A 16350-nucleotide genomic window follows, 5' to 3' on the forward strand; every position below is an offset into this window, starting at 1 on the left:
CCAAATGTGGATCCTTTAGCTCAATAGTTACATGTTGACTTCGGCACAGTAAGAGTGGCTTCATTGCCTTATCTAGGCCATTGTAAATGAATGTGGCAGAATCTCTATTCTCAGGTGAGAATCTCATCTTCTCTGTCAGAGATGAAAGGAAGTTTCAGCTTCATTTGAATTGCAAATAAGTGCCATCATACTTCACTGGCAGCTTAAGTTATTTATGAAAGCCCTTTTTATGTTAGTTGTCAGCATGCATGGGTCTTGTTGGGCCATGAACGGAAAATAGCTGTTCTGTGATCATTTAAGCAGTGCATATATTTTAACCGGTTTAGAGCTTCATTTAAAGGGTTTTGATCAACTTTTTTCCATTTTCACAGTGCCGAAGTTTACTTTTGAAAGTTGCAGCCTGAAGTTTAAAAAATATACAGGATACAGGATAAAAATGACAATGCATCATTTAACATACAGTTATGGGAAATAGATTTGCTAGTTTAGATGGATGCAATGTTTCCACATCCAAGCAGTTAATATGGGCAAAAATCATAAATCTGATCACTTAAAGCTGCACGATTTGAGGCATCATTCATGTTTGTAGCACCAACACTGTGGGATAACTTAGGTTTAATACTAAAGGTCAAGGGTTTATGAGCAATAATAACAGTGATGCTTGCCCCCGTTTAAAGGTTATTAAAGCCATAGTGTGCGACAAACCTTGACAGTCAATGCATTACGTGATCAGACGTTGAAAGTCAGATATTATTAGAATTCATATCCCCCCTTACAGCGGCCGTGTAATCAGCTTCTGCGACACGCCTCATCAGTTCAGCCACCATACTGCTTATCAGGCGTTCATGGTGGGACAGACCCCTGAGAGACCAGTGTTAAGTCTCAAATCCCTTGTTTCCAACAGCTGCGCGGACCCCATCCGCAATATTACGAATCCTACTATCAAGACTTAGCTTGTGAATATTACTTAGGTCATGTGGATGCTTCTTTGTAATCTTCCTAGAGCTGTGCTTCTCAATCCTGGTCCTGGCTGGAGTACTGTACATTTTAGATGCCTGCTAATCTAACATAACTAATCGGCTCATTAATAGAAGGCTCAAAACCAGAAATGTGTGCATCCAGTAAGGGAGACACCAAAACGTGCATTGCTGGTTTGCCTTCTGGACCAGGATTGAGAAACATTGTTCTAGGAGTCTTTACACATCTTAAGACTGCTCTGTGCAGGCTTTGTGCCACCTTCAGATTCTTGTGCAAAGATGCAATACTGGACATAAAGATTTGTAATACTAATACAGAGCTGCTGTAATTATTTCTAATCTATAGTTTAATACTGGTATGGATAATTACATTTAAAACAATACATTTTTAAATATCTCATTTATAAACTTTTCTTGATTATATTATTAAAAATATATTTCTGCAACTGTAAATCATTATGAATCATTAAAAGCCTGCGTAAACGCATATTTTCGTAGTATAAATGTAGCTGATGCAGCTTCTGCGCCGCCTCGCACAAACGTAATTAATATTCATGAGTATTTATTAATCAGCAGTTGAATGGTGCAGATTTAGCGCTTATCAGCCAATCAGCTGCACATACTGCGTTTATGTCATGAAACTAATTAATATTCATGAGGCAAGCTTTCTCTGTCCTCACTGTCAGTGTGATAACTGGCTTTTCAGAACCGCGACGTTCAGGAGTTTCTGCAAACATCTCGACGTATTCAGTGCTTTTTTTTACTGTTTTCAAATGGATTTTTTGAATTTATTCCAGGAAAGAGATGCTTCTTTATTCATGAAATCTGTTGCAGTTTGGTCTAACTTCACGTCGTTGAAAATGTAGACAGCAAACTCAAGACAGCAAAAGTGTTCAGTCAAAGTGGAAATGCATGAGGGTGAGTTCATGTTTTAATGATTGATGTCGTTTCATTGTTAATGAATGCTAAAACGTATTTGTAAAATGTCAAATGTGTTTTGAGAACATGTAATGCACATTACAGTAAAGTACTGTGGTTTTACCATGGAATAGTGATGTATCAGATAACAATACCGTGGTGCTGAATGATATTCAATAATAATTGTTTTCATAATTGACATAATAGCATCTGTCTCAATCCATGTAAGTCAGTTATTATAAGTTTTCTTAATTGTTAATCAAATCCAATTTTGTGGAAACAATAAAAAACCAGCTTCACTGCAACTGGTGCATTTTAAAAATTAATGCAGCAATGAAACTTAAGTTTTCAGTTGTAATGGGCAGATATTTTTACAGTGAATATTTACATGGTATTCCAAAATACTTCATTGCATTTCAATAGAACCATGGTAATACCATAGTATTTCTAATGTAATTTTGTCTGAATTTTGCTCATTTATAGAACTCATAACATCATTTAGAATTCAAAAGATACATTTATTGGCTTTTCCCTCTGTTGTTTGGTCAGCCAGCCCAGAAAGACTTTAGTAGACTTATATCAAACTGGGTTGAATGTCTGCTTTGACCACAGTCTGAATGGCAGATTGCACATGTGGTGCTGAACAGACAGCTCCTCTACAAATCCTCAAACCACTGATGCAGTAGTTGGGTCATTCCCATTTAGAAATCTACAAATTTTTCTCACTTTTTTAGTGAGAGACATCACAAACATGAGCAAGTTTTAGAGTTCTCCTATGTGGTTTTAGTTGATTTGTCTCACTCTCGTCCTGCTTGCTAAAATTGCACAAATTAGTTTGAAATCAGAGTTTGATCAATTAACTCTTAATCCCTCACATCATGAAAATCACATGCAGTGTCCCTTGAAACAGCCCTGGCCAACACGTGCTGCAGTATATTTGAAAAACCTGTGTTGTCAACCCTCATCAATGCGCTGATTTGCTCTGATTTCAAAGCATTCTGGGTTCAGATCTTAGGTGCCTTTTTCCTTTTTAATAAAACTTGTAAATTGGCAACTCTATATGTATTTTAGGAATTGGGGGAGCTTGTTAAATTTTATTTTAGATTTGATGAACGTGACCTGAACATCCACATCCCATTGTGAGTGTCAGACAAGTAGCGATATAAGCAGGTGTGAAGTTAAGCAATGTGGTGTTAGAGCAATAAGAAGCAGACAAATGTAGTTATGATGTTCATATTATGAAAACAGTGAAGATGTTGGTTGCATTTGAATTATCTCTTGCAATCCGGACAGTTTATGTTATCGGTAACTTTAAAAGAACAGAGAACTACACTACAGCTATAAAATTTGGGGTTGGTTATTTATTATTTGTAAATGAATACTTCTACTTAGTAAGGAAACATTTAACTGTTCAAACATTTCTAATGTTACAAAATATATTTAAAAAATGCACGTTCTTTTGAACATTCTATTTATCAAAGAATGCTGGAAAAAATGTGGCATTTAAAAATATGAAGCAGCACAGCTGTTTTCAACAGTGATAAAAAATAATAAATGTTTCTTGAGCAGCAAATCAGCATATTCTAATGATTTCTGAAAGATCATGTGACACTGAAGACTGAAGTAATGATGCTGAAAATTCAGCTTTGCATCACAGAATAGTTATTTCAAATTGTAATAATATTTCACAATATTCCTGCTTTTACTGTATTTTTGATCAAATAAACACAGGATTGGTAAATGTAATTGAACTTAAAAATTTTTAGCAAACTTTTAAACCATAAGGTGCGTCCAAAAAACCTACATTGTGTCAATGTATTTGAAATATCTGTTATCTGAGATACATTTGATTTCTTTATAGTGTGGAGCTCGCTAAGAAAAGACGTCCAAGACTTTGTAAACATGCCCTGTTTGTGTTTTCTTCCAGCCTTGGTTCTGCTTATCCTGATAGAGGAGGGTTTCGCACTGGCACAGAAAACCCAAGGTTGGTTTGAAGTAGGAACTCGCATGCAAAGCCACACGTTTTATTTGGAGTGTGAGAGAGATTAAAACCAAAAAAGAATTTTAAATTAACATTTAATGAGTTTTTCAAATCTGTTTTGCTTTAATAACCGTTATGTAGATCATTTTATGTGTATGTATCCTGTTAGCTTTGCCTCAGAATGTGGCTGTTGAGGATAAGAAACCCGCTCACTGTGGAACTTTGGTCCAGACGGCAAATGGAGGATCGTTCAGTTCTCCAAACTACCCCAACACTTACCCACCAAACAAGGAGTGTGTGTATATACTGGAGGGTACGAGACGAGTCTCACTTGTATTTGTTGCTTTGGTAAAACATGCACTGCATGCAGAATTAAGCAGCACAAATGTTTACAACATTGTTAAAAATAAATGTGTCTTGAGCAGCAAATCAGCATATTAGAATGATTTCTGAAGGATCATGTGACACTGAAAACGGTAGTAATGATGCTGAAAATTCAGCTTTGCATCACAGGAATAAATAGCATATTAAAATATATTAAAATAGCATAAGAAACTATTTTTTTCTAAAAACAAATTTTTTTGAACAGTTGTATATATTTCTTTTTCGCAACAGTTATTCATGTCATAACCTCTGTTTCTGGTCTCAGCCCATCCACGGAAGAGAATACAACTCATCTTCAATGACATCTACTATATCGAGCCATCCTTTGAATGCCGCTTTGATAATATTGAAATCCGTGATGGGCCGTTTGCTTTCTCTCCGTTGATTGATCGGTTCTGCGGGTCAAAGAGTCCAGGAATTGTCACCTCTTCTGGACGCTTTATGTGGATCAGGTTTACCAGCGATGAGGAGCTGGAAGGTCTGGGCTTCAGGGTGGAGTATTCATATACTGCAGGTAAATGCATATTGCAGTTCTTCATGTTAGTATCTTTTGATGCCCTTTTCATCTGTTCCATTTGTATTAGTTTTATTGCACTTGATTTTTTAATCAAAAACCTCTCTTGCATCCAGATCCTGACTTTCATCTCCATATTGGGGGACTCTTGAATCCCATACCAGGTAAACAGAAAACATTATGTGTGTAGTATGGGGCATGTTGTGGATAAAATGTTCTGCAATGCAATTTATATAAAAGGTTTTTTAAAGAGCCATTACATTATACTGGTTTATGGCTATGTAGAATATTTTTTTCTTAAGAAAGCCATTAAAGTACTTGAGATTTGATTGTTTGGAATGACACTTTATTCACCCTATTTTTCAGTTGCTATGGTTACTGCACCCAACAAATATAAATGTAAATTCCATCTTTAGTGCATCAGTTATGTAAACTCCTGAATATTTCAGTGCCCTAGAATTTATTAGTATTACTTTCCCAGCTGCTATCTGCAGACTCTTGAGTCTTTTTCTCAAGTAGCTGAAAGATAGAATGTTATTGCTGTAATGTTAATTTGTCTTTTTCTGTTCTGTTGTCTCCTCCCATTAGACTGTCAGTTTGAAATGTCTGGATCAGATGGTATAATCAGATCCAGTCAAGTTGAGGAAGAAAACAAGGTGAAATCAGGGGAAGCAGTTGATTGTATTTGGACCATACGAGCTCCACCGATGTCTAAGGTTAGTAATGCAACCCTGATGAAACATCTGTTCATCTCACATAGATGTGTAACAGATCATGTACTGTCAGTGATTTCGAATCTCGGAAAGAAGTGTAAGATACAGGATAACATGCAGTCAGTTGATCATTGTCATAAAATAAACCCCTCTATTACAAGTGCTTAATTAACATGCACAATATGACTGTACTAAATATTTCAATTGAGCACATTTGAATTATTCTTAATTATTAATTGTACAAATTATTAATTTTTATTAATGGCATATCCATGCTGTCAGGCAGAGCTACTTAGTTTTGGCAACAATCATAATCATGATTATTTTGGTCAGTATTGAGATCACATTTTTCTACCACAATTAGTTATTGACTGAAAACATAATTCATTTATTGAACATTTTTTGGATTTGCTTGAACATTAAACATAATTCAACAGTAAAAGAAATCAAATAAAAATAAGATAATTAAATAAAAGATAATAATATGCACACACACACTTAAAAAAATGTGAAATAATTAAAATAATAAATAAAAATACAATATATATATATATATATATATATATATATATATAAATGACAGTTTATTTAAGCTTATTTGTATTTTATATATATGTATTAGTACATTATAATAAGTAATAACATTTATCATTATATGTTTTATTGTAAGAGAAAAATGACTGTAGAGACATGAAACTAACACAGATGTGTAGTAAATAGTTTGCCTGGGAAAATGAGCAGCCGTGCAGTTTAGTGTCTTTATATAATAATATTTTGCCACAGAATGCTGTGAATAACCAATCAGATTTTTCAGAGAGCCACAGAATAGAACTTTATATATAGTATTATACATACTTACAGTTGCATTAAAGGTATAGTTAACCCAAAAATGAAAATTTTGTCATTAATTACTCACCCTCATGCCGTTTTGAACGGATTTCATCAAAAATATCTTAATTTGTGTTCCGAAGATAAACAAAGATCCTACGCATTTGAAACAACATGAGGATGAATTATTAATGATAAAATTTTCATTTTTTGGTGAACTAACCCTTTAACTGTCTCTGTTTATGTCTCTATCTCACACACAGATCTATCTCCGCTTTCTGGACTATCAGTTGGAGAACTCAAATGAATGTAAGAAGAACTTTGTTGCAATCTATGAAGGCAGTAATGCCATTGAAGATCTGAAGGCCAAGTTCTGCAGCACCGTTGCCAATGATATCACGCTTGACAACGCTGTAGGTGTGGTCCGAATGTGGGCCGACGAGACCAGCAAACTGAGCCGCTTCCGTATGCTTTTCACAGTCTTTGCTGAACGTAAGTGCTCATCTACATTCTTACGTCTTGCAATTTTATTCAAGTAATAGCTCACCCAGAAATGGAAACTGTCATTACTTACTCATCCTCATGTTGTTCCAAACCCAAATCCTGTTATTTGAGATTTCAAAATGACCATTCTGCAATGCAAGTTTGAACTTTTTGGATGAATTTTTACTTAAGCTTCTATCCTTTGTGTAGGAGTGCATTATAACTATAAAAAGATCTGTAACACACAAAAACATCTTTATCTAACTAAATGTGTCAGATACTGTACTTCAGTAGTTTTGCATGGCAAACGCAATCAGACTGACCAGCGATTTTCAAACATGTTGTGTGAGAGGTCCATCAAGTGGACATTATTAGTATTGCATCATCTATATATGACCCTGGAACATAAAACCAGTCATAAGTAGCATGGCTATATTTGTAGCAGCAACCAACAATACATTGTATGGGTCAAAATTAAGAAGTACCATTAACATATTTTGTAAATTTCCTACTGCCAATATATTAAAAATGTAATTTTTGATTAGTAATATGCATTGCTAAGAACTTCATTTGGACAACTTTTAAGGCTCTTTTCTCAAGATTTAGATTTTTTGCACCCTCAGATTTTCAAATAGCTGTATCTCGGCCAAATATTGTCCTATCCTAACAAAGCCATACATCAATGCAAAGCTTATTTATTCATCTTTCAGATGATGTATAAATCTCAATTTCAAAAAATTGACCCTTATGACTAGTTTTGTGGTCCAGTGTCACATATGGCTTTCATCTCATTAAAATATCTGTTTTGCAGCTCCGTGTTTGGCCAACACATTCTTCTGTCACAGCAACATGTGCATCAACAACACTCTGGTTTGTAACGGTGTTCAGAACTGTGTGTTTCCCTGGGATGAGAACAACTGCAAAGGTAAAAGTGTGCTTGCACATGCCAGATTTCCAACCAGTGTTGCTAATGAAACGTAAAAGCTTTCTTGAGAATTTTAATGAATTGTTTTGCAAGCAGATGTTTTGGTCTCTTCTTCAGGGGTTTGACCTTCATGAACTGATGTTCACTAAATTAGTATTGTATCCACCTTTTTCTTCAGCACGAAAGTAAGCCTATGGGTGAGACTTCTGGTTCATTAGCTGTTATAGGGAAATAACGAGAGGAATAACAATGTGCAGTAAATGGTAAGATTGTTTGCACTACAAACCAATGTGTTCAGAATTGAGATAATAGATAAAAAAATATGGTAAGACACACCAATCAAGCAGCAAAACGAGCTGTTTTGTACATCTAAAAATAGCTGGATGAGACCAGAAGCCAGACCCTCGCCTCGCCTGCTCTTATGGGAAGAAAAAGTTGAATACAAAGCACATAAGAACCCTGTTTATGCAAAGCAGTAATAAGTGTTCATAAATTCAGTTTTATTGTTCTTATTAGTTTAGTTTTCTCACTTGTGTTTCTCTGCTTTGTTTTGTCTTTGTTGTCCTTGTTTCTTTCAGAAAAGAAGTCTAAAAGTTTCTTTCAGCAGATGAGTAAAACTCATGGCACTGTGATTGGAGTGGCATCTGGTGTGGTCTTGCTTCTTCTCATCATATCTGTATTTATACAGATGAAGCAGCCTAGAAAGAAGGTGACTATTTATATCAAAATCACCATTTAAAATGAAAAATTACCAGCCTTCTACAGGGGTTAGAAATGCACGTAAAGATGATAGATTATATGCTTTTTCCAATGTTTTTCTTATTTATCAGCTCCATATATACATAAGCCATTTGTAGGTTGATTTCCCTGAAAAAAGTAAACAATGTGGTGCCATCAAAACAGTACTAGTGCATTTGTCTGTTTGAACTTCCCAACACAGCAATATTGACTCAGCCAATGGTGTGACTTTGTGCTGTTTGTCTGACCAATAACAAGGGCAAGTTTTTGGAAAACCTTTATTTTTGAAGTTTAAAAGGATTTCACTAGTTGGACAAATAATGTCAATATTATTAATAATTAAAATGACTATTGACTTTGTAAGTACATGTTCCTGGACTAATTGTAATGATGCAATATATATATATATATAATTTATTAAATGTATTTCTAATTTTTCTAAGTGAAAATTAAAAGCTTTCTTTCTTTCTTCATACATATAATGTTATATATTAAGTTTATTTCTCATTTTACTAAATGAACAGTAAAAGCTTTCTTATTATTTATTTATTTAATGAGTCCTTTTGGTTTATAATCATGAACTCAGTACTGCCCAGAATAATCATGATTATTATTCTTGCCATAAATAAGCAACTCTACCTGATAGAAATGGAAAAAAGCAATTAATTAAAATGAAATAATTATTAAAATTAATAATTACATTATGTGACCCTGGACCACAAAACTAGTCATAAGGGTGAAACTGAGATTTATATAATTGACATTCATCTGAAAGCTGAATAAATAAGCTTTCCATTGATACATGGTTTGTTAGGATAGGACAATATTTGGCTGAGATACTATTTTAAAATCTGGAAACTGAGGGTGCAAAAAAATCTAAATATTGAGAAAATCGCCTTTAAAGTTGTCTAAATGAAGTTCTTAGCAATGCATATTACTAATTAAAAATTAAGTTTTTATATATTTACGGTAGGAAATTTACAAAATATCTTTGTGTAACATGATCTTTACTTAATATCCTAATGATTTTTGGCATAAAAGAAAAAATGATAATTTTGACCCATAAAATGTATTGTTGGATATTGCTACAAATATACCCATGCTACTTAAGACTGGTTTTGTGGTCCAGGAACCCACTAATATTGTGCAATATTATTCAACATTTTTACAAACATGTTTTTTTGCAAATTCTTTGGCATCTCTGAAACAAATTTCCTTTTTATGTGACACAAATCTCTTTTAAAATCAAGCACTTACATTTTTTCTTATTGAATATCCTATTTCACTCTGAAATAAACGAAATTAGCAAAGTAGAACAGGTTGTGAATGTCATTTTACACTGACTTTAAGCATTAAAACTAAAATTTGTTTGATGCATGAACATTTTACATCTGCTGCAGGTTTTGAGCCGTAAGGGTTTGTTCAGCGCTGCAGAGATGCAGGAGGTGCTGGAGCCTCCCCAGTACGAGCTGTTCTCCATGCGGGAAGCGGAGCTCCCGGAGGATCTGTCGGAGGAGCTGGAGACTCTGCAGAAACTCCGCCGCTCCTCCAGCGTGTCCCGCTGCGTGCACGAGCATCATTGTGGTGCTCCAAGCAGCGCCGCCTCCATCGTCATGGCGAGCAGAGCGCATCATCTCTCGCAGGGCTCTGATGAGATGAGCACGGTTCTTGGTGCCAGAGGCTGGGGCAGTTACCACGGACGCAGGAGCAGCTCACGCTCGCATCCTTTCATGCACGACCCACACGCTCACGCTTACAGCGCCCAGAGTCTGAGAGAGGCGCTGGAAGATGAGGAGCTGGGGCTTGAGGGACGGGTGATGGAGGAGATCGGGTACAATGATTTTATAACACGTGGACGCAACGTCGTGATGGTACGTAATCATTCCAACCCCGTCCAGCAGCGCTCACTCTCTATGGACTTCTGAGTGAAGCGGAAGTCAGCTGACACTTTATTTGACGTGTAAAAATTCAGTAATATAATTCATAGCTGTAAATGTTAACATTTACCCAAACCTTTTTTATTATTTTACTGTTTTATGTCAGTGTAGGGTTTTTTTTGTTGTTGTCGTTCCCAGTACCTCCTTTGCCCATCATTTCAAGCAAAGTCCAGTATTTTATATTGTTGTTATTCTCTTTCCTTAAAGCTAAATTCTTAAAAAAAAAAAAAAGAAAAAGAAATATAGGTCAGGACTGAAATTAGGTTTTTATCACACCTGTCAATGGATGAATTGGCGGTAATTATCTCTTACTTATGTCTTTGAGTCACCATGAACTGGTTTTCAACTAGAAGATTTTGTTACTGATAAATTCATTTTTGATAGTTTTTGCAAACAATGTTCCACAGTAAAATACAGTAAAAGCAGTAATACCCTGAAATATTACTACAAATAAAAGAGCTCTTTTCTATTTGAATATATTTTAAAATCAAATTTATTTGTGTGATGCAAAGCTACATTTTCAGTATCATTACTCCAGCGTCACATGATCCTTCAAAAATCATTCTAATATGCTGATTTGCTGTTAAAAAAAGATTTTATTATTATCAATGTTGAAAATAGTTGTACTGCTTATTATTTTTTTGAAAGTCTAATACATTTTTCATGATTCTTTAATTGATCTTAAATTTAAAAGAAGATTTATTTATTTGAAATATTTTGTAACATTATAAATCTGTTCTTATAACATTATAAATCTTCTTTTCTGTCACTTTTGAATTTAATATTTAATTTAATTTAAAATTGTATTTAATTTAATTTACATTTTTATTTAACATAATAATTTTAGATAGTGTATATATTGAATTCTGGAGATAAAACCATTGAAAAATCATCAGAAATTGTTCTTGGTGAAGTAAAAGTTGTGAGAAGGCAGTAGACTGTTTGTATGAGAGGTGAGAGGACGGATTGTGGATTGTGTTTGTATTTATTTAATTTTGCTTTCTTTTCCAATTTTTCTTTGAACCAATCTATTCTGACTTTGGTTGGGGTGTGCTGTGGTGTTTAATTTTGTGGTTGTATTTTTAAAGGTGGTTTATTGAGGCGTGTCAGTTATAAAGTGAGATTTATGACGTAGCCTACATGGGGATTACCAAGAGGATTGTCACGTGAACCCGTTCTGTCTAAATAAATGTCATGTTTCAACATGTTTCAGAAAACTACTTTCGCTATTATTCTTTCATTGGCCACCCCTTGAATCATGGTTAAACTAAAACCAAAACCAAAACAAACTTTTTTTTTATACGGAAACATTAACTTTATTTTCATTTAGTTCAACTTGTACTAAAAGAACTAAAACAAAAACTGAAATAAAATTATAAAAAAAACGACATACGCTACCAGTCAAAAGTTTTTAAACAGTTAGATTTTGAATATTTTTTATAGAAAAAAATCCAAAGTTATTTGATCCAAAGTACAGCAAAAACAGTTACATTTTTGAAATACTTTTACTATTTAAAATAACTTTTCTATTTTAATATATTTATAAATGTAATTATTCCTGTGATCAAAGCTAAACTTTCAGCATCATTACTGGTAGAATGTATAATCAGAAATAAAATTGACTGGTAGAGTATATAATAAATTATAAATTAAAAATGACAAAAATGCATGACAAAATTAAACTAAAACTTAAACTAAAAATAACAAGAAAAAATATAAAAAAATTTAAAACATAAGACATAATTGTAGCTCAGTGATACTAAAATAACACTGCATTGAACTGCAATGGCCATTCATTGATTTTAAGGTAATTAAGGTGATTAAGGTATTAATATCATTAACATTTTTAATAAAAAAAAAAAAAAACTCTTCTTAATACAACAATAAGGAACTCAAGGTTGTGCTATATTTGTCACGGGCAAAAAGGAGGTCTGGGTCCAAATGCAGGGAAGGGATTTTAATTAAACAAAACACAAATGAACATAAACCAAAGGCCAACACGGCACAACACAACTGGAATCTAAGATCAAAAAATAAACAGAACAGAAACACACTCGAAGACAATGCAGCCAGAATGAGTAGTGGGAAATGAGAGTTCTTATAGACCAGGTAATTGTGAACAGGTGAGAGCTTAGATGAGTGCTAATGACAAGACAGGTGTACAATCAGGGAAGTGCAGTGCAGGGAAACCAGCGACCTCAGGTGGCTGAGGGAAGCCCCACAGCCCAGATCATGACAGTACCCCCTCTCAAGGGAACGGCTTCCAGACGTTCCCAAAAAAAAAAGTCTGGAGGGAGGAGGAACGGTGGAAGGTGCATCAGGGGGAGGGATGGCGGGCCAGGCCCGTGCAGCGGAGGAACGTCAGTGGACACTGCCGCCAGGGGAACGTGAGCTGGCCTCGCCACCAGTGGAACGTCCGCGGTCACCGTCGCGTCAGGAACAGAGAGCGCGGTCACCGCCGCTTCCAGAACAACAAGCGCGGTCGCCGCCGCGTCAGGAACAGAGATAGCGGTCACCGCCGCGTCCGGAACGGGGATAGCGGTCACCGCCGCGTCCGGAACGGGGATAAGGGTCACCGCCGCGTCCGGAACGGGGATAGCGGTCACCGCCGCGTCCGGAACGGGGATAGCGGTCACCGCCGCGTCCGGAACGGAGAGAGCGGTCGCCGCCGCATCAGGAACAGAGAGAGCGGTCGCCGCGTCCGGAACAGAGATAGCGGTCACCGCCGCGTCAGGAACAGAGAGAGCGGTCGCCGCCGCGTCCGGACAGGAGATAGCGGTCGCCGCCGCGTCAGGAACAGAGAGAGCGGTCGCCGCCGCGTCCGGACAGGAGATAGCGGTCGCCGCCGCGTCAGGAACAGAGAGAGCGGTCGCCGCCGCGTCCGGAGGGGAGATAGCGGTCGCCGCCGCGTCAGGAACAGAGAGAGCGGTCACCGCCGCGTCAGGAACGGAGAGAGCGGTCGCCGCCGCATCAGGAACAGAGAGAGCGGTCACCGCCGCGTCCGGAACGGGGATAGCGGTCACCGCCGCGTCCGGAACGGGGATAGCGGTCACCGCCGCGTCCGGAACGGGGATAGCGGTCACCGCCGCGTCCGGAACGGGGATAGCGGTCACCGCCGCGTCCGGAACGGGGATAGCGGTCACCGCCGCGTCCGGAACAGAGAGCGCGGTCACCGCCGCTTCCAGAACAACAAGCGCGGTCACCGGCGCGTCCGGACAGGAGATAGCGGTCGCCGCCGCGTCAGGAACAGAGAGAGCGGTCGCCGCCGCGTCCGGACAGGAGATAGCGGTCGCCGCCGCATCAGGAACAGAGAGAGCGGTCGCCGCCGCGTCAGGAACGGAGATAGCGGTCGCCGCCGCATCAGGAACAGAGAGAGCGGTCGCCGCCGCGTCAGGAACGGAGATAGCGGTCGCCGCCGCCTGCCCGCGGAAGAGCGTCTCCGCCCCCGCCAGAAAGCAGGGCCGCATCTGCGCAGCCTCTGCCCTACAGGTGTCCATCCCCGCCAGACAGGCATAGATGAACTCGAAACGAGCGGCCGACGCCGCCTCGAAGGACATCCCCGCCGTTTCGGGAACAGAGCGGGTGGTCGCCGCCTCCCTAAAAAAAAAATTCCTCCCCGCTGGGCCCATCGGTGCTGGCTGCATTCTGTCACGGGCAAAAAGGAGGTCTGGGTCCAAATGCAGGGAAGGGATTTTAATTAAACAAAACACAAATGAACATAAACCAAAGGCCAACACGGCACAACACAACTGGAATCTAAGATCAAAAAATAAACAGAACAGAAACACACTCGAAGACAATGCAGCCAGAATGAGTAGTGGGAAATGAGAGTTCTTATAGACCAGGTAATTGTGAACAGGTGAGAGCTTAGATGAGTGCTAATGACAAGACAGGTGTACAATCAGGGAAGTGCAGTGCAGGGAAACCAGCGACCTCAGGTGGCTGAGGGAAGCCCCACAGCCCAGATCATGACAATATTGTGATCTGTATTTCCATGTTTATATAGAATAGCCTAGGTTTACAATGTAGCACATGCGCTACTAATGTATTCCATAGTCTTTAAATGATTTTTCGTTATTTTACAAATTCATGCAAACATGCAGTTTAAACATTACTGTTTGTCATTTTTTGTTTCAGTATAATGTTCTTTACATAAAAAAACAGCCCTCAGACATTAATGTATTATTGTTATACACTACCAATTAAAAGATTTTTTATAGTTTTGTAAAGAAGTCTCTTCTGCTCACCAAGCCTGCATTTATTTGATCCAAAGTACAGCAAAAACAGTAACATTTTGAAATATTTTTACTATTTAAAATATTATTTTTTATTTACATATTTTTTAAAATGTAATTTATTCCTGTGATTTCAAAGCTGAATTTTTAGCATCATTACTCCAGTCACATGATCCTTTAGAAATTATTCTAATATTTGCTGCTCAAAAAACATTTATTATTATTATGTTGAAAACAACTGAGTAGAATTTTTTCACGTTTCTTTGATGAATAGAAAGTTCAGAAGAACAGCATTTCTCTGAAATAGCTATATTTTGTAACATTATAAATGTCTTTATCATCACTTTTGATCAGTTTAAAGCATCCTTGCTAAATAAAAATATTAATTTCTATAATTTCTTTCACAAATAAATAAATAAATAAATTAGACTGACTCTAAGCTTTTGAATACTATAGTGTATAATGTTACAAAAGCTTTTAATTTCAGATTAAAAAGCTGAACTTTGCATCTTTCTGTTCATCAAAGAATCCTAAAAAATGTACTCTTTAAATATTGATAATAATAAAAAATGTTTCTTGAGCAGCAAATCAGCATATTAGAATGATTTCAAAAGGATCATGTGACACTGAAGACTGGAGTAATGATGCTAAAAATTCAGCTTTGATCACAGGAATAAATTACATTTGAAAAATCTATTGATAAAGAAAGAGTGATTTTAAATAGTAAAAATATTTTACAATATTACTGCTTTTGCTGTATTTTGGATCAAATAAATGCAGACTGTTAAGCAGAAAAGACTTCTTTTAAAAACATTGAAAGTCTTACTGTTCAAAACCGTTTGACTGGTAGTGTGGTCCAAATACACATTAAAACACCCACATTTATGGCTTTGGCTGACATCACTGTGCAGCCAAAGGACTTTTTTAATGACCATATTATGACTCTAGACATAATAACCTTTATCATGATCTAATTTGTACAGAAATGTCATGTCCTTTTCCTCTCCTCTGGTTCTCTCTAAGATATGTTTTGTGCCATTTTTCCATGTTCTTTGCTTTGTTCATGTACCTTTATTTTTAAGTTCTCATCCACGAAGCCCTTGTGTTAGTGTCTTTTTGACCATTCATGACTTGTCACACTTTCTAGATTGAGTTTTATTTTATATTCAGTAAATCTGCTTTAGTTTTTTCATGCCTCACTGAGCCCTGTGTTACACATGCACATTTTTACAGTTCAGTTTTTATTTAAACAAGCCACATTTTTAGCATAATTCCCATGTTACAAGTTCCAAGTTGCACAACCAGTCAGTCTTGGTCCCCCATTGCTCCCATATCAGCCAGGTGAGCTAGTGATGCATTTGTTATAGTAGCATATATAGGTCAGAATGACAAGACACTAAAAGTAAACATATATGAGATCCTTATTCAATAGATATATTGTCTTTAGACTGTAAAATCAGCTGCGTTTCTGATAAGAAGCCATCATTAACAGATGCTTTTGTCCAGTATTCCTTTAATCAAATCTATAAATCCGGTCTATTGATAACACACACAAACGCCATGAAACTAGGTCAGTTGCAATGTTTGAGTCAAGAGGTTGCTGAAAGAAAACATACTATGTGCAAACTAGTTTTTGTGATCAAGAGATCATTGAAACTTTAATTTGGGTGCAATATAGACACTGAACGTGAAAGAAATCGAAGCCAAATGCCTCGCT

At 36.9% G+C, this 16350-nt stretch overlaps 1 protein-coding gene across 1 annotated transcript; it reads left to right on the top strand.

Annotated features, from left to right (window-relative positions):
- Nucleotides 1-1694: 1694 nt before the first annotated feature.
- Nucleotides 1695-11712, top strand: neto2b (neuropilin (NRP) and tolloid (TLL)-like 2b). Its single transcript, XM_051134461.1, has 10 exons — nt 1695-1895; nt 3823-3879; nt 4046-4189; nt 4526-4774; nt 4891-4938; nt 5363-5490; nt 6579-6807; nt 7610-7723; nt 8302-8432; nt 9862-11712. The coding sequence occupies exons 1-10, from the start codon at nt 1886-1888 to the stop codon at nt 10384-10386; spliced, it is 1635 nt and encodes a 544-aa protein (XP_050990418.1). The 5' UTR covers nt 1695-1885; the 3' UTR covers nt 10387-11712.
- The last annotated feature ends 4638 nt before the right edge of the window (nt 11713-16350 follow it).

The sequence above is a fragment of the Labeo rohita genome, chromosome 18 (genome assembly GCF_022985175.1).
Source record: "Labeo rohita strain BAU-BD-2019 chromosome 18, IGBB_LRoh.1.0, whole genome shotgun sequence".
Taxonomy (NCBI): Eukaryota; Metazoa; Chordata; class Actinopteri; order Cypriniformes; family Cyprinidae; genus Labeo; species Labeo rohita.

Excerpts from the sequence above, each read along its gene's own strand:
- neto2b (XM_051134461.1), top strand. Across the intron at positions 3,880-4,045 it reads ACTGGCACAGAAAACCCAAG|CTTTGCCTCAGAATGTGGCT; the intron begins GTTGGTTTGAAG and ends GTATCCTGTTAG. Across the intron at positions 4,775-4,890 it reads GGAGTATTCATATACTGCAG|ATCCTGACTTTCATCTCCAT; the intron begins GTAAATGCATAT and ends TCTTGCATCCAG.